Raw genomic sequence first — 20,355 nt, 5'->3', positions numbered from 1 at the left:
GGCTACATTATTGTTATTTGTTATGTTCTGGATTTTTTTTCCATTATCTGATGTTTCTAATGGCTGCACACTTTCGATTTAAGTTTCTTCAAATAAATGTGCTGGTTTTACAAGTCCATTGTTGTTTGAATAAAAGTGTATGGTTGCAGGTGGGCTATTATACACCCACATAGTGCCAGGTCAACTTTCAGATGTGATTTCTGAGTAGAATACATGATAATGTCCTGCTGTGCTCAATAGATGCTGCTTTTGTGGTTGAGTTTCCCTTTAAAATAGAGTCCAGGTCAGTGGTTTGACACACAATAGTCATTTAATAACCAAAAACATTTAAACACGATCAGTGTGTGCATCCTTTTGACTACATTGTTCTGTCTAGAGTGCTAGTTCAAGTTTTACTTTGGAAGACTTGGAATTGAAAAAGGATGTTTCAGAGAAAGTTGAGAGGTGAAACAATTTAATTTCAGAGCCACAGCTGCATTTGGTCAAATATCCAGCAAAGCGTGTATATGTCATAAACATATTTCAGGTCATTGTAATAAACAAGAGTGTAAACTGATTTATTAAAAACTTGTAAGTAACCCACAAGATTGAGGCAAGATATAGAGCAAGTCCATTGCATAACTATAGGCTCAGAGTCATACACATTTCAAGGCTTTGCATTGTGTAATTTTTCACATTATTAACAACAAAAGCAATCCTACGACAGAAAAAATATATACATTTAGCATAGATAATTCTATTATACAGCTGCATAATTCTTATTAGCTCTTTCACTTGACTGATTTCACTTCAAGCATTGGATAAGGAATTGTTGCTCCCAGTATTCTTCTGTCAATCATATTTCTTATCCAAATGTTCCTGTGGAGCCTGAGGAGTTGATCCATGCAAGACGTAAAGCCCTGTCAGGGTCAAAATGATACCAACCCACCACAGCGTGGCATGAGTTTCACCAAAGATCACATGTCCAAGAAAAGCCTGGAAAAAAAGACAATATTAAATCATTAAATAACTGCTTTCTCAAATGAATTTGAGGGTTTGAGGGGGGGAGGAACTCACAGAGGAGATAAAATTTGAGGCAGTGGTGGTCACAGTGGCCCGGGCAGAGGAAGACGAGTGCCTGAGTGCTTTGGCGAAGAAGGTCCACATCACAGCATTGCAGGTGAACAGAAGACCACCACAAACCAGCCGCAGGGGTATATGTAACTGTAATCAATGACATCGTGTTCATTACAATGACATTGTTAATTTAAACATAGTTGCATATATAGAACACTTCTTACCCAGTCACAAGCTGTGGTATCAACTCCATCAGTGTTCTCCTGTCCATCTGTCCAGATCTTCAGCCCTGTTTCACACACATCTTTCAGATAAACAGCACCCAGGGACAACTTAGCAGAAGATGATGCTAAAGCTGCTAGAAACCCCGCCATTAAGGCATAAAACACGCCAGGCAACATAATTCCAGCTCGGTCGGGCTGATTCACTCAGACTCGACTGTGATAACAGTATTATTTAACCGCCATATTTTGCATTTTAATACATAAAATGATCATGAAACTTCCTATACTGTGCATCACAGAAATAAATCAGACAGGTAAAGAGAGACAGCCAGCATTAAAAACACGCTAGTCTTTAAATGGGCGGGACTTGAGCTTGCCTTGTTGCTAGTTCTAAACAAGAATGTCGTATTTGAAATATGTATATCATGTATTTTCAGCTTAATTGCTTTTTAATGTTGAAGAGAAGTGATTAGGGTGGAAATGATTTTCGCTGCTGAAGAATGTGTAGGCTTTATGTGGGCAGTGTTACTTTCCTCAGCGCTTTTCATAATGAACTAATCACAGCCGTTTGCTTGTGATTACGGCTTAAGGTTTATTTAAAAATCATTTTGTCAAATTTTTATTTTTATTTAGCTTGTAAAACTAAAAAATAAGGTAAAAAAAACACTTTGTGATTTGAGCGTAGCTCAGTGGAGATTTCGGCTTTCTGAGCCACTAAGCGCCTCTTGAGGAAAGAACTTGTAATGACAAATTGCTAGCAAGTAACACTTAGATCCCAATGTAGGAAACAGAGAAAGCGCTGATTGGTCGTTTACAGACGCGTATTGATGAGGTCGCGTGAACGCAAACTTCACGCGCCTGGTTCCTGAGTGTTTCGTGTTTGTAAGCGCATTTACAATTAATCAGACTGATTTGAACTGAACGAGTGCCTGAGTGCTTTGGCGAAGAAGGTCCACATCACAGCATTGCAGGTGAACAGAAGACCACCACAAACCAGCCGCAGGGGTATATGTAACTGTAATCAATGACATCGTGTTCATTACAATGACATTGTTAATTTAAACATAGTTGCATATATAGAACACTTCTTACCCAGTCACAAGCTGTGGTATCAACTCCATCAGTGTTCTCCTGTCCATCTGTCCAGATCTTCAGCCCTGTTTCACACACATCTTTCAGATAAACAGCACCCAGGGACAACTTAGCAGAAGATGATGCTAAAGCTGCTAGAAACCCCGCCATTAAGGCATAAAACACGCCAGGCAACATAATTCCAGCTCGGTCGGGCTGATTCACTCAGACTCGACTGTGATAACAGTATTATTTAACCGCCATATTTTGCATTTTAATACATAAAATGATCATGAAACTTCCTATACTGTGCATCACAGAAATAAATCAGACAGGTAAAGAGAGACAGCCAGCATTAAAAACACGCTAGTCTTTAAATGGGCGGGACTTGAGCTTGCCTTGTTGCTAGTTCTAAACAAGAATGTCGTATTTGAAATATGTATATCATGTATTTTCAGCTTAATTGCTTTTTAATGTTGAAGAGAAGTGATTAGGGTGGAAATGATTTTCGCTGCTGAAGAATGTGTAGGCTTTATGTGGGCAGTGTTACTTTCCTCAGCGCTTTTCATAATGAACTAATCACAGCCGTTTGCTTGTGATTACGGCTTAAGGTTTATTTAAAAATCATTTTGTCAACATTTTTTTTTATTTTGCTTGTAAAACTAAAAAATAAGGTAAAAAAAACACTTTGTGATTTGAGCGTAGCTCAGTGGAGATTTCGGCTTTCTGAGCCACTAAGCGCCTCTTGAGGAAAGAACTTGTAATGACAAATTGTTAGCAAGTAACACTTAGATCCCAATGTAGGAAACAGAGAAAGCGCTGATTGGTCGTTTACAGACGCGTATTGATGAGGTCGCGTGAACGCAAACTTCACGCGCCTGGTTCCTGAGTGTTTCGTGTTTGTAAGCGCATTTACAATTAATCAGACTGATTTGAACTGAAACACAATGAGTAAAAAGGGTAATGTATCATGGGTGAAGCCAGCCGAACCATCTTTTCTGAAGAAATTCAAAAATGATGTTGGTTTTAAAGAAGGGCCGACAGTGGAGACTAAAGTAAGTGTTTAATCGTGCCTCAGCGTAAAACAGTGCTGCCTGAACGCATGTCTATACAATGTTGTCTGTAGGCAGCTCACTAGGTTTTCATACGAAACATTTATTGCATTCATTTTTGTTGTCGGAAATGGATTACCAAATGAATGTTGTTGTTGCAGAAGCAGCAGATGCCGCAGTTAGATGAAGACAGTGGTGACAGTGATCGGGAGGACGAGCTGCCGCAGGTCGTGGTCTTGAAAAAGGGAGATCTGAGTGCTGAAGAGGTTATGAAAATCACAAAAGATACAAAGGATTCAAACAAAGGTAATGCACAGAGGCCCAAAAAAATAGCGATCAAATCATATCTTTCATGCAGTTCTGAGCTTCTCATCGACCCATATATGATGGTGGACCAAACTACTCCAAATGCAATAATTATCTCAATGAAATTACACAAAATTATTAAAGGTGCATATTTAACATTCCATGAATAAAAATGCAATATTTATTATTTAAACATTTCATAACTTATTACTAGTTCTTTCATAAATCGAATGCTATAAATATTGGTGCAGCATTCATATTAAAAGATGTTACAAATAATATTAATAAAAAGCTTAATTTGAATGAAACTAAAATATTTAGGTATTTAATCTTAATATGTATTTAGTTAATCAAATATTTTGGTCCTGCACATTTGGTGACTGTTGCTCTGAATGGTTGGTGAGGGACTTGGTAATACTTGCGTAGCAATGAAAAGATGATAATTATGCAATCTTTCTGGTCTTGCTGTGAAATTGCGCTCATTTTCAATATTTAAACTGCTTGGTGGCTGTTCTCAAAAGTTATGAAATAAGAGTCTGTTTCCATTGTAGATTTACTGTAGTAAAGACTACATTGATAGATTGAAGTGTTTTATATCCCTATTTAATATTATAAATGTATCATATTTAACTTCTGATTATATCTGCCTTTTTAAATTTAATACTATTTCTAAATCTGTTGGTGACCGATTTAGTTTTGACGCATATAAATGTTTCTTGTAGCAAAGGATGGCAGGTAGATTTTTTTTTAGTAGTCTGAGTTATGACAGATAAAGTAAAAAATCACTCCAGTCTTCCCTAATGTTCTGGTGTTCAGCAAGTATAAAGTCATTCATTAAAGTAAATGCTTTCATTTTCTCCAGATGAACAGCCTCCACCGGATGGGAAGATCGTCTTTAAGAAGCCTGTCAAACGCTCCTCTGATAAATTCGAAGGCATTACTGCTAGCTCTAGCAAGAAGAAGAAAAGTGAGGATGGTGAGAAAAAAGAGTCAAAAGCTGGCGTGAAGGTGAAGAACAACAGCCTGCTGTCTTTTGGTGATGACGAGGATGAGGAAGACTAGCTTGACGGGGATACAAGCATCTATTTGAGTCAGATTGTCTTGGACTGCTTCTTGCAAAGACCAATCTGCTCTTTTAAAAAAAAAAAAATATTTGTTTGTGTGTGTGTAAAATAGATGTTTGTGAGATTGGTCAAATCCATGCAGCTTATTTGTTATGATATAATTTTATAAAACATGAGTCATTATGATAACTGTGTAGGTAGGAAGTAACAATATATGATTTATTTTACATGATCATAATTGTCATTAATGACACTTTTGAAAGACTGTTGATGATGGATGGAAAGAGAAACAAAAACATCTGGGTCAATTAGAAATGCAAATATGATTTCAAAGATGCTCTTAAGTGTTTCATAGAAATCACTCATGAAATCCAACAGGATGTACAGATATGGCTTCTATAAAGGAGCTGTTCTGCTTCCTTTTATTGTTTTTGTTTTGCGAACTGTTGGCACTCAAACTCCCTGATTCTGGGACATTTGGGGTTGTATTTTATTAAGTACATTTTGAGGAAAGAAAAAGCATGCATTCTGGAATAAAATGTTTTTACCACCATTTATCTTGTGCTGCAACTGAAATTTTGAAAAAGTGTTTTGAATATAAATCATGTGTCTGTTCGGGAAGGAACGTCTTTAAAAATGTAAATCGGGTACTTTATCTATCTTATCAGGTTGAGTAAAATGACACTTTAGGAAAGGAGGACTAAATACAACCAAGAGTAGTTGGCACATAAGAGATGCACTGATATTAATATACGAATAACTTCCTTTGTATGTTGTGGTTCTCAATGTTTTTTACTCAAAAGCCGCCCAATGTCTAAAACAATATTCAAAGAACCCCTATACAATATTAGCACAACTTCATATAATATATATTATAGTGTATATATATATATATATATTAGGAACCAGTAGTGCTATAGGTACATAAATTAACCACAATTCATTTTGTGAATCCAGAAGTTTCATAAACCACCATTTTAATGGAGTTTTCAGTTCCTTCATTACTTGTGGGCTACAGCCTAACATGGGACTATTTTATGCTACTTTAAGATCTTAAAATGTTGCAGTTACAATGTTGCTTCACATTTAAACCAATATAAACACTTAATCGAACAAATATTTAGCACAGAGATTGCTTTATTGGTTACTTTCAAAAGCAGCATTTGTTTCAACGTTCAGCCTTGTTGACATTTGTTAGAACACACAACTTGCAAAAATAGTCTCATTCTCAGAAGAAGAAAAAACAGGACGAGTTCATATATCATCACGAAAACATATATAGTTAATCCACTGGAGTGTTAGACTCGGTACACTGCAACATTTCCACAGCTGAATACTTGTAGTATGAATTAAACTGTGAAAAGAATAAAAACAACACCGGAATAATATGACGCACTATAACAGATACATGCTAAGAGATAGTCTTGAGTTAGGTATGACCTAACAGAGCTATAAGCACAGTTTAGTGCTAAGAAAGAAGGCAATTTATGGATCCAAGCTGCTCCCGTAATACACTCCCTCATTTGAAAACCCCAGATCTTACTAAATCATTCCTTCATTTTTTCATAGTACAACTAAAGATTTCATTAGTATTTTAATGCTAATCTTCATAGAAATGTGAGTTATTTAGATATGGTAGTTGATCAGCTTTTCTGGATGCTAAAAAGGTTACTATTTAGGGCTTCAATGATTGGGGCTTCCAATGCATTCTTGAAGCTTAGATATGCAACACTGTATTATTTTTACTGTAACATAAAAAGACAACCATGTCATTCTATAACATGTTTTTATGTTCCCGCTGTCTTGAAAGCACTTATTCTTAAAAGGGGGTTGCTGGGAAATAGAGGTGACTGATTTGAGCCCCTTTTATAGAATATATTGTCCTTTAAAACAAAACAGAAATTTCCATTCAAGTATTCGTTGACCTGTGACAACTGTTCCTGACCAGTGAGGAGTTAAAAGGCATCTTCACAGAAATCTAGTTTTACTTCATCTACCATGACCCAAAATGTTCAGTGTAAATGGCAGTTTCAACATTTATCAGTATGAAACTAAGCAATTAGAGCTGAAATAACAAAAGTTTTAAACCTAGCTTTTCGTCGATGTATAAAAGTATCACACTGGTATTATGCTGGTTCTACTGGATCTTAAAGATTGTAACGGAGGTGTTCTAGTCGTGTCGTGTTGCTCTCAATTTGGACGTGTAGTGAGCCTCTAATGATGAGATCTCTATTGTCATTTATAAAGAGGCATTTCATCTCGTCTGTCAGTGAGGTGATATTGTGGGCCATCCACAAGAGGGCAGTCAGACAGAGAGAAAATAGTTAAAAATGCCATAAAGGCTCAAACAGAATAGATAACAACACATGGCTTTTCTGAAAAATCTCTTTGAGTACACTGTCATGTATGATAACAACAAAACCTGCTAGTTTGGAAACAAACCCCTGAGTTCAAGCCTAACCATTAGTGTAAAATTGGACCTGGGACAAAAAGAGAACTTTAAAATATAACATTGTATGAGTATATTAAGTAAAAAAAAAAAAGGAAGTAAATGAGAAATGTTGGAGGTAGGACCACCTAACAGAACATAGGGGATGGTGGTGGAGAAGGGGGACACTGTGGTACTCTCACAGGTGCTCTGGATGGCTCTGCAGGCAGGTGATCATGTCCTGAACTGGTTTGCCCTCGAAACAGATCTGATAAACAGCCGTGAACAGGGGGAACCTGGAGAATAATGTAGATTTGAGATGTCACCAATTTTGCAAATGCATCTAGACAGAGAACACAGCAAGTCATTTAGCCCCCAGGTTGCTCCAGGTGGACTGACACTGCAGTAGAAAAGTCACTCTGAATAAGACACTGTCTACTACAGTACATTAGGAATGGTGCAATGTATCCAGCACTTTCCATAAACAGGATACAAATTAGTGTCCTATTGATTTTTCAAGCAAGATCCTGTGATGGCAAATCTGAATTTTCAGCAGCCATTACTCCAGTCTTCAGCGTCACAAGACACTTCAGAAATCATTTTAATATGTGACCCTGGACCACAAAACCAGTCATAAGGGTCAATTTATCAATTGATGTATGGTTTGTTAGGATAGGACAATATTTGGCTGAGATACAACTATTAGAATATCTGGAATCTGAGGGTGCAAAAAAAATCCAAATATTGAGAAAATTGCTTTTGAAGTTGTCTAAATGAAGTCCTTAGCCATGCATATTACTAATCAAAAATGAAGTTTTGATATATTTACAGTAGGAAATTTACAAAATATCATCATGGAACATGATCTTTACTTAATGTCCCAATGATTTTTTGGCATAAAAGAAAAATCAATAATTTTGTATACAAAAATACAATGTATTTTTGGCTATTGCTCAAAATATACCCGTGCTACTTATGACTGATTTTGTGCTCCAGGGTCACATATGCTGATTTGGTGCTTTCTTATTATCAATGTTGAAAACAGTAGCTCTGCTAAATATTTTTGTAGAAACTGTGATACATTTTCTTTCAGGATTCACTGATGAATAGAAAGTTCAAACAAACAGCATTTATCTTAAACAGAAATCTATTGTAACATTTAAATAGCTTTGTCACTTTTAATCAGTTCACTATGTCTATGTTAAATAAAAGTGTGAATTCCTTCTTCTTCCCCTTTAAAAAAATTACTAACCCCAAACTTTTGAATGGTAGTGAATGCTAGATAATTTTTTGCTTTCACACCTGGCACGTTTTGGGCATATGTGAACACGGCAATCGCACCCGGATCCGCGCCAAAACAATCGGTCCGAGATCGCCTGAACGAGGTGGTCTCAGCTCGATTGAAAATGAACTCTGGAGCGGTTCGGTTGTAGTGAGAAAGCAATCTGATCTAACGGACAAATGAACCAGGATATATCACAATGTATAATGGGTAATTACGTAAGTTCCTTGAAAAGCATTAGCTTTGTTGTTTTGCTAATACTTCAAAATGAACCTGTGAATGTCTGTGGGTGAGCACGTCTTTGCCATTCAAAATAAAAAAGCGCACTTTTTCATTTTATAATGCTGTCTTATTGCTCTTCTTCCTAGTAGGTGCATTTTAAAAATGTTTTCCCGATGAATCCTGGACTCCTGCTCAAAATGATAAATTAATATAAGGACAGCTACAGTCAGTCGCTGCTGTGTTCACATTGCACGATGGATCGGCGACAGGGGGTTTCACACTGCATGACTTCACAATAGGAAGAATCGCCGACAGCTCTGTCTGGTCCGCAAACTACGTTTCACAACAAAACACACGCGAGAAGTGATAAGGAAATAACGCGAGAACCCGCGTGCGTCAGACCAGAGTTCTCGAGCAAGAATGTAATTATTAAAATATATATATATAGCCCGCAAATTGTCTGTGAGCTGATTCCAGCTACAAGGAGAAAAAGAAAAACAGATTATGCAGGAGGGAGATGCAGGGAACAGGGATTGGGTGTTCTGCAAAGAGGGTTGGAGGTAAATAATTTTGCAGTAACTTATGCTGATGTTGTGGCTGGTCAAGCAAATGTTTGTGCTTGTTTCTGTATGATATAATTATTCATATATCTATTAAAATACTGATATTCTGGTCTATAACTCCTCCCTGAACTTCCCTCTGCCCTGTATCTTGGTCTCTCTTTGGCTGTAGGCCATCGCCGATTTAGTTTTCAGTCAGAAATCATTGCACATTGCGTGATCGTGAATCACCGACAGCTCCAGATATTTAGCATGCCAAATATTTCGCGGGCGTCGGCGACGTGTCGGCGATTCCCTCAGATCGCGTCTTTGATAATTCACACTGCGTGATTGTCACTCGTGTGAACGAGCACCGATTTGCCTCCGATTTCGGGCATTTGTCTGCGATTTCGCAAAACCTGTCGGCGAGTGAAAAATTGGACTAAAATCGTGCAGTGAGAACTCGGCATAAGTGGAATCCCGGAAAATAAACCGTGAAACTTTGACCAATGAGACAACAGTTTACTCGCGCGTGCGTGACTTGTATTAACAAATTTGGTCCGTTTAGAAACTTTGCCGTGTGAAAGCGAACCGCACCAAGAATAAAAAGCAACATTTAATAGTTTTAATCCCTTTTTTGGAACAAAGCAATCGATCTACAGGTGTGAAAGCACCCAGAAAACATGAACATACCATTAACTAAACATTAGCATTAACCAATAATTAAAATCATGTTATAATTTTGAAAATCTATTTAATTGATAAAAATTCTGGCACATTTTTAAAATGTATTTAATTTCTGTTTAAAAAAAAAAAACATTTAAAAAGTCTTACCGACCCCAAACTTTTGAATGGTAGTGTATCTAGAATGTGGGATTTGTGTTTTTATAACTTAGAAATGTTATTGGACACTAATTTGTTCCATATTTATAGTACAAATAATCTCTAAACTCCTTAAGCAAATCCAAGTTATTTGACCAAATACAAAGATATAGAAAGAGAGAGAGATCTTCACTCTGGAGATGTCTTTCTTCTTTTTAATGCATAATGACAGCCACAGGGGATAAACTTATGCCTTAAAAAGAAGAATATTTAAAAAACAATTCCAGAGTCAGATCTCTTTTGTACAGAATTTATTGCTATAAAATCATGCTAATCAAATCAACATAATCATGCAAAACAGGATTACCCTTCCTGTAATCAATGTTTGAAAATGTGTTTTTTTATTTATTAGATAAAGTGCCATAATTGTTTGGAGGTGGGTGGAATTGGGACTTAAACCTGTGTCACCTACATGAGCATCATTTCAGGAGCATGTCAACTGACAAAGGCTATTGTAAATATATAATTATATATGATTATGGCTATTATTAATAAGCACTGACAACCAAAAAACGTTTACACATACTTATCCACTAGGCCCTTCTGTTTCAGGATATGATAGACCTCAGCAGAAGTCAATGGTCCCTGAAGCTTTTGTCCATTTAACATCTCCTTCTCCAGTTCCTCGATGCTCTGAAAGAAAAAGAAATCTGTATCGATCTTTTCTGCATCAGCAAATGTGCCTAATGCCCAGCATCTTCCTTCAATCCATAAAACGTACATTACATGCCATTAGGCAATTGATGAAAGGCTAAAATGGATCAGTTTTCTTTTTACCTTCCCTGTCCTGGCAAAAGCCTCTGCCACGCGCCTATTTCTTCCTCCGTAGCAGGTGGTGATGAGGTCAGCCACGCCGCAGCTCTCGAGGAATGTGGCGGAGGATACAGAATCGTCTTTGCTGAAGAGTTTGGCGAAGGCGATCATCTCCATCAATCCCAGACGAATGACAGCTGCTTTAGTGTTGTCTCCACACTGCAGACCATCACAGAAGCCTGCGCCCACTGCAACAATGTTCTAAAGCCGCGTGAAATAAGGAAGTAAGGGTTACTAGAATGGCAGAATGGTGCAATGTATATGGCACTTTCCATATATATGGTGCAAATTAGTTTCCGATAATTTTTTAAGTGACAAAAGCACAAATCCCACATTCTAGTTTTTGATACACTATCATTCAAATGTTTTTGAAAGACGTATCTTATGCTCACCAAGGCTGCATTTATTTGATTAAAAATACAGTAACAAACAGTAATATTGTGAAATAGTATTACAATTAATAATAAATGTTTTCTATTTTAATATATTTTAAAATGCAATTTATTCCTGTGATGGAAAAGCTGAAACTTCAGCAACAATTATTACAGTCTAGTGTCACATTATCCTTCAGAAATCATTCTAATATGCTAAAACAGTGAGAAATACAGAAGTAAGGGTTAATAGAATGCCAGTAAGAGCTCAATTTGCACTTTGGCAACTGAAATGACACTGGTGGACTATAAATAAATATTCAGGGCTATATATAAATTTGAATTCTCTATACAGTATCTATGGTAGATATACAACTATATAACTATCAAACTGTTTTGGAAGTATAACCGTTACATTTAGCATTAGACTAAGTGTGTTATATTTATATTCATCACTTATATTCAATATTTTAACTAAAAGTGGGTGGCATGTAATGAAACTATCAGTAAAGCACAGTATTTATGTCGTAAACGTCCATCTGAGAACGTTGGCAACAAAAATATCAAACAGTTCAGTTCAGTAAATTTTTAAGGGGTCATATGATGCGATTTCAATTTTTCCTTTCTCTTTGAAGTGTTACAAGCTCTTGGTGCATAAAGAAGATTTGTAAAGTTGCAAAAACTAAAGTCTCAAATCCAAAGAGATATTCTTTATAAAAGTTAAGAGTCAACCACGCCTACCTAAAATGGCTCGTTCTAACACGCCCCCACATGTCTACGTCACGATGTGGGAAGATTTGCATAACGCCGCCCAAATATTCACGCAAAGAAAGAAGGCGTAACTTTTATTCTCGCTGTAGTATTGTTGTTGCCGCCGCCGCCATGTTGTGTCAAGTAATTTGTGTTCTACAGAAGAAAGAGAGTCACACAGGTTTAGGACGACATGTGGGTAAGTGAACGAAAACAGACTTTTCAGTTTCAGACGAACCAACCCTTTAAGCTGTAAATAACCCAAAGTATTTGTCAAAGCCTGTCAATATTACAACGATTTTTACAATGTATTTACGAGGAAGACAGCAGCCTTACAGCATCTAATTGTAAATTCAGCCATGCAAGCTCTTCTTTGCACAGAGGTCTGAGTCCTGCCCCCGAAGCCCTGCATCTCAGGTGCCAGAATCAAGATATTTCCCCTGGGATGAGCAACGAGACAAGACTGATATTTACCTTGAGGGCTCCACAGAGCTCTACTGTGTCAGCATCATCCACCACAGTGATTCTGAAGGTAGGCGTCTGCAGGAGCTCTTTGAACAAGAGGCCGTTCTCCAACACCTTGCTGCCTGTGGATCGAAGAAAATATCTGTTGAGTTTGCCCCTGGTGGTTTTTAACATGTTTAGTTGCTAGAATGCAATGCTACCTACAGAACACTTTTCACTCACCAATGGTGCTCTCACAGAACTTCTCAGCTGCCACTTCATTGGCAATGTTGGCCCCCATTAAGACACTGACATCAATGCCCATTTTTTCCCGAATTATATCAGAGATGAGCTTCAATCCTTCTGGTCCTTCATCAATGCCCTACAAAGAAATAAAAAAAGGAGTCCATCGACACCAATGCCTTTTTAATGTAGCATCACACTATTTCCCCCTCAGTAGATATAACTCTGGAGCACAGCTGTTTGGACCATCTTTGCCTAATGACTCAAAAAATGAGGAGGAACACCAACGCAGAACAAAAAGAATAAAGGAGGTGAAATGCGTACACAAGAAATGGGTAGAAATCTGAAAAAGAGAACAAACAAACCATATGTTTTAAAATTAAACAGGTAACCCTGTAAGAAACTAGGCTACTTTTCAAATAGTGAAGTGGAAAGGATCAATCTAATTTGGTGAGGTATAACTGCAGAGATGCATCGCTGTGCGGCACAGCCAGTAACAGAGGAGGCAAACTGGCACCAGGTGATAAATTGCACACAAAGAGATTGCCAGCAGGCCAGAGGGACGTTTTTTACCCATGATTCACTCCACATATGGTGCACTTTTAAAAAGATATCAAGTCAGAGACTTCTCAGCATTGTTCATTCCCAAACATTCTATCTGCATGGAAGAGGATGCACAAGGTTTGACCAAAACTTGGAATATTAAATCAAAAACAGCCATGGGTAGCATTTTATTGGCACACTGCTGAGTATAATACAGAAGGTATACAGCAATATTATTTAATTATTTAGAATAATTACTTGTTTGTCTGACATAAAAAATTAGATTGTGGCATTCATTATCGTTGCACAATGGGAATAAATTATTGTCCGTTTGTGTGGTAACTCATTGGTTCGTTATGAAAATGCATTTTGAGAAGAATCATCATGCTCATTCATAGCCCTTCAGTTTTTTAAGCCAAATTAATTTGAGCGCAACCTTTTTTAAAATAAATCAATAATTTAGCTAAATATCTCTGTAGTAAACTATCTCTGTTTTCAAACTTAATAAATAAATTTATATTACTTTAAAATTAATTTGATAATATTACTGAAGGGGAAAAGTGTCTAGACCACATTTTAGACCAACCCTTTTCCCCCTTCCATAACACATTAAAAATAACATTTATTTGATAAAGCAAAGTAATATTTTTAGACAAATTACAGCCTAATTGACACCCACTATCTAGTTTAAAACTAGGTTACCAAGTTGGTTTCAAGGCTGCTGTCAAATCCGCATCAGGTTATAGTTAAACAACGACAAAACCTTACCTTTGTAAACCCCCTTCAAAAAACATTACAATTATATACTGTACAATGCAGAGCATTCTTACTTTGATTAATGTAATTCCACGAGCCTTATCCGAAACACAGCCCACAATCTCATCGCACAGTTTCCGGATAAACTGATGAGGGACAACGAAAACCAGGAGGTCGGCACCTTCTGCGGCTTCCCGAAGCTGCGGCACCGCAACCTACAAGAGAAACACCAGAAATCTGATGCTTATATCAACACCCTAGCAAGCTTGAACAAGACTATATTTATGCAGAATGGTATGCAAAAGAAGATTTGGTTTCAAGTGATAGTCAACAGATGGCAAGCATGCAAATGAGAAAGACTAATATCAATTTCAAGTGCAATATTTAATTTTCACATGGATCTTAATGAGCTTAATCTTTCTTAATCATTATTAAATTGCAAAAAAAATGCAAATGACACTTACGTATTATTTTACCATAATTTATTTACAAAAATAGAATTATTATCCACAATTATTATTTAACAACTATTAGAGAACTGTCTTACCACATTCTCTGGGAGTTTGTAGCCTGGAAGGTACTTGACATTCTCGTGTTCTGTGTTGATGATCTCAGAGAGCTTTCTCTCGTTGACCATTTCTTCATAAACCCACATCTTGACTGTGGTGGCAAAGCGCTGGAGTTTCTGTGCATTGGTGCCAATAATTCTTGCAATTGCAGAGCCCCTTGGCACAGAAAAACACAACAGTATCTTTAATCAAAATGCCAGTCTGTTGTTAAACAGCAGTTCACTCAGGCATTCCAAGCAGGGTTTACAACTCCGAGAAGCTGCTTTGCCAGCTGCAGTCAAATGAGCATATACAGCATGCAGTGCAGATCTTCAGATCAATGCAGTTAAGTCATTAATCACTTGATTTTGCCCAGAATAATAATGCTTAACATATGGATCTGAATATCAGCTCGCTGTAACTGCTGTTTCTTATAGGGAATTAAACTTGTGCACTAGTCTAAGCAAGTCATGTCTGAGCTATAACAGTTGGTCCACGCCATATGTTCTGTATATTAATCTCATTACCAATCACATATTTATCATATTTAATCATTACACGTTCATACTCACCAGTTTCCTGAACCAACAATACATACTTTCAGCGGAGCAGCCATAACCACCTTTGCTTTTCACAAGTGGATAAGTGTTTCAAGTAAACAATATAGGTAATAATACTATAAAGTCAAGCAGTTACTCGGTGGGAGGGAACGTGTTGGTCGACTTTTGACTGCGTCATCAACGATGGCTGGGGATTCTGGGAGTTGTAGTTTTCTTTTGGTCCCACAGGTTACTTTTCGCTGCCTAAAATAGTCGCTGTAAAAACCGTGACACAGTCTGGCCAAGTTTATGTGTATACCGCAATTCATTAGGCGTGGAACTAATTGTTTACTCTACTTATGGCAGATTGAAGCTTATAACAGAATACATTGTGAACGATATTCCTTAATAGCGAATTACATTAATATCTATTATATTAATGCATACTCATAGTTTTAAAGAAATACCGTATCGAGGACAAAATCTGCATAATGGGGTTATTTCTTTCTTTTTTCTCTCGTCTTCTCTCTGTTTTTGCCACTGTTCAAATGCCTTTATGCAGACTTGATAGAATTTTACAAAAGACCCACAAACGTAATCATAATCTATTATAAAAGCATGAATTGTTGAAGGCTGAAAACTGCGACAATATAAAAACACGTTATTAAAAATATATTTTTAATGTGTGAAAAAAAAGTTTGTTAAAAAAAAATATATTATTACAGTTGTGTAGTTTCCTTCTCAAAGAACACATAGCGTAATACAGAAAATATTAAATTAAAAATCATTAGGTAGGTAATCATAAACTGATATCTGCGAATTGACACATTTTTATTTTTATTAATTTATTTATATGAATTGTATTTGTTTTATTAATATTTAATTTAATATATTTATTACTTCAATTCATTTACTTCTGTGTTTTTTAATTATTAATGCTGTTTTTCCGTACGTATGATAATGAGGGGGCGTGGATTTACGTTCAACCGTCATATTCACATTCACGAGCGCAGCATTCCTGTCGGTGGAGCGCGGGAGGGGAGTGACCACACACTGATTCCAATGGAAACCCGGAGAAGCCCATTAAAGAGTCCAAGGCAAGCCAGCAAGAGAAAAAATGAAAATATTCTCCAGTCACCTCCTCTCCATACGATGAGCGTTTTCAGCAGTATCTTTGTTTTGCTTTTGAAACTGTGCTTTGGATTTTGAACCGTCACATTGTATGATCCAGAGTTTGGAGTAATCATGGAAAACACATTGAACGTGTCGCACTCAGGGAGCAGTAAAGGAAAGTGTTCCGCGGATCTGGGGAATCCCGCACACAGACAGGCAAGAAGCGGCTCGTATAGTCCGGGAACAGGGGCTGTCTCGGACACTCATCCGTCTCAGACCCAAAAGAGACACTTGGAGGGGGTTTTGAACAAATACACCAATTTACTACAAGGCTGGCAGAACAGGTAAGTTAAAGAGTTTCTGGCGTTTGCTCACACTTGATTTCATCAACTTTTAGGGGATGACAAATGTTTTTCATGGTAGACTTATAGTCCAGATTTTTCACGTGCTGGGCATTTCTGCTCATATCATTCCATCATTTCCATGACATCCAGAATCTGGATCAAAGAATGAAGACACGTCATCTTCCAGCAATAAACAGAACGCGGGTAATTTCCGTGCATTATGACGCTATACATGAATGAAATCATATCTTTCATTGTTTACATTTGTTCGGTTTCTGCCTCTGTTGATGCTGAACATCTGGGCAGCTTTATCCACCCACCTAAAGATCGTGTTTGATTAAGTTTTTGTCAGAGAAAGCAGTATAAAAGAATGAAATTAATATATTTCGATCCATTATGACATCATGCATGAAAAAATCAAAGTGTGGTTAATATATATATATATATATATATATGGATATATATATATGTGTGTGTGTGTGTGTGTGTGTAGAGTTAAAAAAGTTGTTTTTGACACGGTCCATGTCATATTTTAGTGATGTTGCATTTTGTATAATCTGATGAAATCTTTTGAGATGGAAGATGGAGATCACACCCCTTAGTTTGCCTACCTGTTATCTAAGTTCTGGTGTTATGTAATTTTCTCTTATGATTTGATTTATCCTACAAGCTCATTGCAGATTTGCATAGTATAGTAAAATTGCATTAGTATGAAGGTTATTTCTCTACATAATAACACAAAATCTAGTCTGAGATAATTAAGAAGGTCTTCGACATCAGTGATCTGAAAGGTCATGATTTCATGAAATTGTCCTCTGTTTTAAAGGACCTTCCCATAATGAAAGGGTCTATTTGTGGTCAGGAATCTAAATGTGAAATGAGCTCTTTACCAGCTGAGCTATGCAGCAACACTCCAAAGCAAGAGGCTCTCATTGAAAGCGGGAGGTTTTTTGTTTTTGTCAGATTTCATGGTTGTGTGTGCTGCAGGGTTGAGTGCAGCACAGCCCACAGTGAAGGCTCTTTCATCTGGGAGAGACTGTGACTCATCCGTGATGGGAAATCCCTCACATCCATAATGTTGTGCTCATTCTGTTGCTTAGTCCAGCGATCGATGGAGGAACAGGCCAAGCATAAAAAGAGCATCAGGACCAGAGGGTTACCCACCCTCCGCAATGGCTCAGAAATAGCCCTCACGTTAACCTCAGCACTAGTCACTGTTTAGTGCTTAATGATTTGTGGGTGTGTGTTTGAGAGAGGTTTCCACACCACTCAATACTTTGACCTGATGAGAATTGGGCCTTGGAGAGAATAACTAACTGACTAGAACCACTAAGAGAATGGTTAATTCACCACTGAACATATGTTACATTTTAGCACAGTTAGAGATTGATCATGTCACTTAAAGGGGGTCATATGATGTTGCTAAAAAGAACATTATTTTGTGTATTTGGTGTAGTGAAATGTGTTTATGTGGTTTAAGGTTAAAAAAACACATTATTTTCCACATACTGTACATTATTGTTTCTCCTCTATGCCCCGCCTTTCTGAAATGTGTCGATTTTTACAAAGCTCATCGCCGGTCTGAAAAAGCGAGGTGTGCTCTGATTGGCCAGCTATCCAGTGCGTTGTGATTGGCCGAATTCCTCAAGCGTGTGACGGAAATGTTACGTCCCTTACCATATTGTGATGCCTGCGGCAACCACATGTGACGACCCCAGGCTGGACTCCGCTTCGTCCACAGTGAAAGCCGATCCGACGATCGACACCGCGAAGTTGAAGTATTTGCTCAGCGACCAGCACGGATCAGCTCCAGGCATGACGAAGCAATATCGTCCTCTTTTGGAAGGCCAAACAAAGTCGTTTCGCTTTCACAACGAAACACACATCGCCTTAACGATATGGAGGTGGCAGCAACAATACTACAGCGAGAATAAAAGTTACGCCTTCTATCTTTGCGTGAACATTTGGGCGGCGTTATGCAAATCTTCCCACATAGTGACGTAGGTATGTGGGGGCGTGTTAGAATGAGCCGTTTTAGGTAGGCGTGACTGACTCTTAACTTGGATAAAGAATATCTCTTTGGATTTGAGACTTTAGTCTTTGCAACTTTACAGATCTTCTTTATGCACCAAGAGCTTGCACTCAAAGAGAAAGGAAAAATTTAAATTGCATCATATGACCCCTTTAATATGCCAGGGTATTCTTTGAAGTACCATGCATTTTTTAATTACATTTAAATAGTCTTTACTGCAGTTTTATTGTATTATACATTGCGCCATACCAGCATATATTAAATCTGACCACAAGTAAGAGGTTATGTCCCCTTTTTAAAAAATAAATTGATTAAAAAAATACAAATGTTATTCACATATACAAATAAATAAAACAAATTATATTTTTTATTTAGTAATTTAAGTCATGATTATTATATTAAAGTATTTTTAATATGATGTTGAATTATTATAATATTATGATAATTTTTATTCAGTTTTTTAAGGGTGAGGGTATATATAACACAATGTCTTTTTTGTGTTGAATCATACTGGGGGATGAGGTTATGTAAGCAAATGTCACCAAAGGTCCACAGTGATCGTCTGTCCTCCGCCATCAAAAGCAATGCTTTTGTTACCTCTTTGATCTTCATACTTTTAGCTGCTTTTTAAAATAATGATGTGTCTTTGTCTAGCTTTCAGAGACCCCATCAGAGAGACCATGGATGTGAAATTGGCAGCACATCCATTTTTTATTAAGAGAGGGTGACTTTTGTGTTATAGCACCCAAACCGCATGATTACAATTAATTCCCTGCAGAGTTACGATCCTGTATAAAGCACCTCTCTGGTTGGCTCTGACAGTGGGGAACTAGACGTGGCATGTAATGCATCACGAATAATGAGGAAGGGAAGGAGAGAGACAGTAATAATGGTCACCGTAAAACTCATGTGCTTTTTTTGATTTTAGCCAGTTGTACTAGCTGTATGTAGTTTATTTCTAAGGCAAGCATCACTGGTACTATTGCTCATACTTTTTAACAAACCCCTTAAGTAGTAAACTTGGGCATATATTGTAACTCTTGCATTTCTGTTACGGACATAAATAAAAATAAACAAATAAAAAGACTTTGTATTTTCACCTGGCATGTAATAAAATGGATGGAAAGAATCCACAAACTCATATCTACACTCTGGCAACCAACAATAACATGGTAGGAACCTCATATCAACACAGTAAAACCACACAGATCACTTTAGGAACTGCATAACAACGCCCTGGCAAGGACCATGAGTCGGGACTCGAACTTGGGTTGCCAGAGTTGCAGTTGCACTATGTGTCAGTGCACTAACCACTAGTCTGTCAGTGCCGATGGTGTTACCAAGTCTGCGTTTTTTAAGTGGAACTGGGCTGCTTTTATGCTGCTGCCATGGGTTAAAGCGAAACATCCCCTTTACTGTTAGCGAACATCCCCACATGGCTGAGAGCGCATTTAGATGAATATAGAGATATGTGCTGCGAGCTTTCCTCTCAAAAACAAAATAAACCCATTGGCGCCAATAGCAATGTGCCGACATATAGTGCCGTTGTGTTTCAGCCGTCCCGAGTTCGAGACCCAGCTCGCTGACTTTTCCTAATCCCACCGCCCCCCCCCCCCCCCCCCCCCTCCCTCCCCCTCTCTCTCTCTCTCTCTCTCTCTCTCTCTCTCTCTCTCTCTCTCACTCTCTCTCACACACACACACACACACACACACACACACTCACTCACTCACTC

General features: G+C 37.6%; 4 protein-coding genes across 7 annotated transcripts in view; 2 read left to right on the top strand and 2 right to left on the bottom strand.

The window, feature by feature from the left end:
• Nucleotides 1-293: 293 nt before the first annotated feature.
• tmem42a (transmembrane protein 42a) lies at nucleotides 294-2,807 on the bottom strand. 2 transcript variants are annotated; one of them, XM_016292609.1, is made up of 4 exons: nucleotides 2,373-2,807; nucleotides 2,210-2,295; nucleotides 1,057-1,117; nucleotides 294-975 (listed from the first exon to the last, which is right to left on the bottom strand). In XM_016292609.1, exons 1-4 carry the CDS (start codon nucleotides 2,547-2,549, stop codon nucleotides 832-834), a joined length of 468 nt encoding a protein of 155 aa, XP_016148095.1. In that variant the 5' UTR covers nucleotides 2,550-2,807; the 3' UTR covers nucleotides 294-831. The 2 variants fall into 2 exon arrangements, with proteins under 2 accessions (XP_016148095.1, XP_016148096.1); XM_016292610.1 differs by lacking the exons at nucleotides 2,210-2,295; nucleotides 2,373-2,807 and adding an exon at nucleotides 1,281-1,715 and having other exon boundaries at nucleotides 1,057-1,203.
• A 345-nt stretch (nucleotides 2,808-3,152) lies between these two features.
• LOC107600662 (uncharacterized protein KIAA1143 homolog) lies at nucleotides 3,153-5,345 on the top strand. Its single transcript, XM_016292608.1, has 3 exons — nucleotides 3,153-3,406; nucleotides 3,565-3,709; nucleotides 4,572-5,345. The coding sequence occupies exons 1-3, from the start codon at nucleotides 3,299-3,301 to the stop codon at nucleotides 4,769-4,771; spliced, it is 453 nt and encodes a 150-aa protein (XP_016148094.1). The 5' UTR covers nucleotides 3,153-3,298; the 3' UTR covers nucleotides 4,772-5,345.
• A 557-nt stretch (nucleotides 5,346-5,902) lies between these two features.
• Nucleotides 5,903-15,356, bottom strand: LOC107600618 (glycerol-3-phosphate dehydrogenase 1-like protein). Its single transcript, XM_016292553.1, has 8 exons — nucleotides 15,167-15,356; nucleotides 14,594-14,771; nucleotides 14,121-14,261; nucleotides 12,748-12,886; nucleotides 12,535-12,647; nucleotides 10,904-11,140; nucleotides 10,653-10,759; nucleotides 5,903-7,497 (listed from the first exon to the last, which is right to left on the bottom strand). The coding sequence occupies exons 1-8, from the start codon at nucleotides 15,208-15,210 to the stop codon at nucleotides 7,401-7,403; spliced, it is 1,056 nt and encodes a 351-aa protein (XP_016148039.1). The 5' UTR covers nucleotides 15,211-15,356; the 3' UTR covers nucleotides 5,903-7,400.
• Nucleotides 15,357-16,145: 789 nt separating this feature from the next.
• Nucleotides 16,146-20,355, top strand: part of osbpl10b (oxysterol binding protein-like 10b) — a 61,254-nt gene continuing 57,044 nt past the window's right edge. For all 3 annotated transcript variants that reach the window (XM_016292552.1, XM_016292551.1, XM_016292549.1), the window contains exon 1: nucleotides 16,146-16,590. In XM_016292552.1, the coding sequence (XP_016148038.1) occupies nucleotides 16,379-16,590 (212 nt within the window). In that variant the 5' untranslated portion in view covers nucleotides 16,146-16,378. The remainder of the gene's footprint in view (nucleotides 16,591-20,355) is intronic.

Source organism: Sinocyclocheilus grahami, unplaced genomic scaffold (assembly GCF_001515645.1).
Source record: "Sinocyclocheilus grahami isolate Dianchi unplaced genomic scaffold, SAMN03320097.WGS_v1.1 scaffold288.1, whole genome shotgun sequence".
NCBI classification, from domain to species: Eukaryota; Metazoa; Chordata; class Actinopteri; order Cypriniformes; family Cyprinidae; genus Sinocyclocheilus; species Sinocyclocheilus grahami.
Note: the sequence above shows the minus strand (reverse complement) of the source record. Positions and strands in the feature narration are given on the sequence as shown.

Bases quoted from the DNA above. Each gene is read 5' to 3' on its own strand.
- LOC107600618 (XM_016292553.1), bottom strand. From the start codon at position 15,210: ATGGCTGCTCCGCTGAAAGTATGTATTGTTGGTTCAGGAAACTG. The intron at 12,887-14,120 runs GTAAGAATGCTC...ATTTCTTTGTAG, and splicing joins GTGGAATTACATTAATCAAA to GGCATTGATGAAGGACCAGA. The intron at 12,648-12,747 runs GTGAGTGAAAAG...TTCGATCCACAG, and splicing joins GTTCTGTGAGAGCACCATTG to GCAGCAAGGTGTTGGAGAAC.
- LOC107600662 (XM_016292608.1), top strand. From the start codon at position 3,299: ATGAGTAAAAAGGGTAATGTATCATGGGTGAAGCCAGCCGAACCATCT. The intron at 3,407-3,564 runs GTAAGTGTTTAA...TTGTTGTTGCAG, and splicing joins GGCCGACAGTGGAGACTAAA to AAGCAGCAGATGCCGCAGTT. The intron at 3,710-4,571 runs GTAATGCACAGA...CATTTTCTCCAG, and splicing joins TACAAAGGATTCAAACAAAG to ATGAACAGCCTCCACCGGAT.
- tmem42a (XM_016292609.1), bottom strand. From the start codon at position 2,549: ATGTTGCCTGGCGTGTTTTATGCCTTAATGGCGGGGTTTCTAGCAGCT. The intron at 1,118-2,209 runs GCACTCGTTCAG...CAAAGCACTCAG, and splicing joins TTCTTCGCCAAAGCACTCAG to GCACTCGTCTTCCTCTGCCC. The intron at 976-1,056 runs GTGAGTTCCTCC...CTTTTTTTCCAG, and splicing joins CCTCAAATTTTATCTCCTCT to GCTTTTCTTGGACATGTGAT.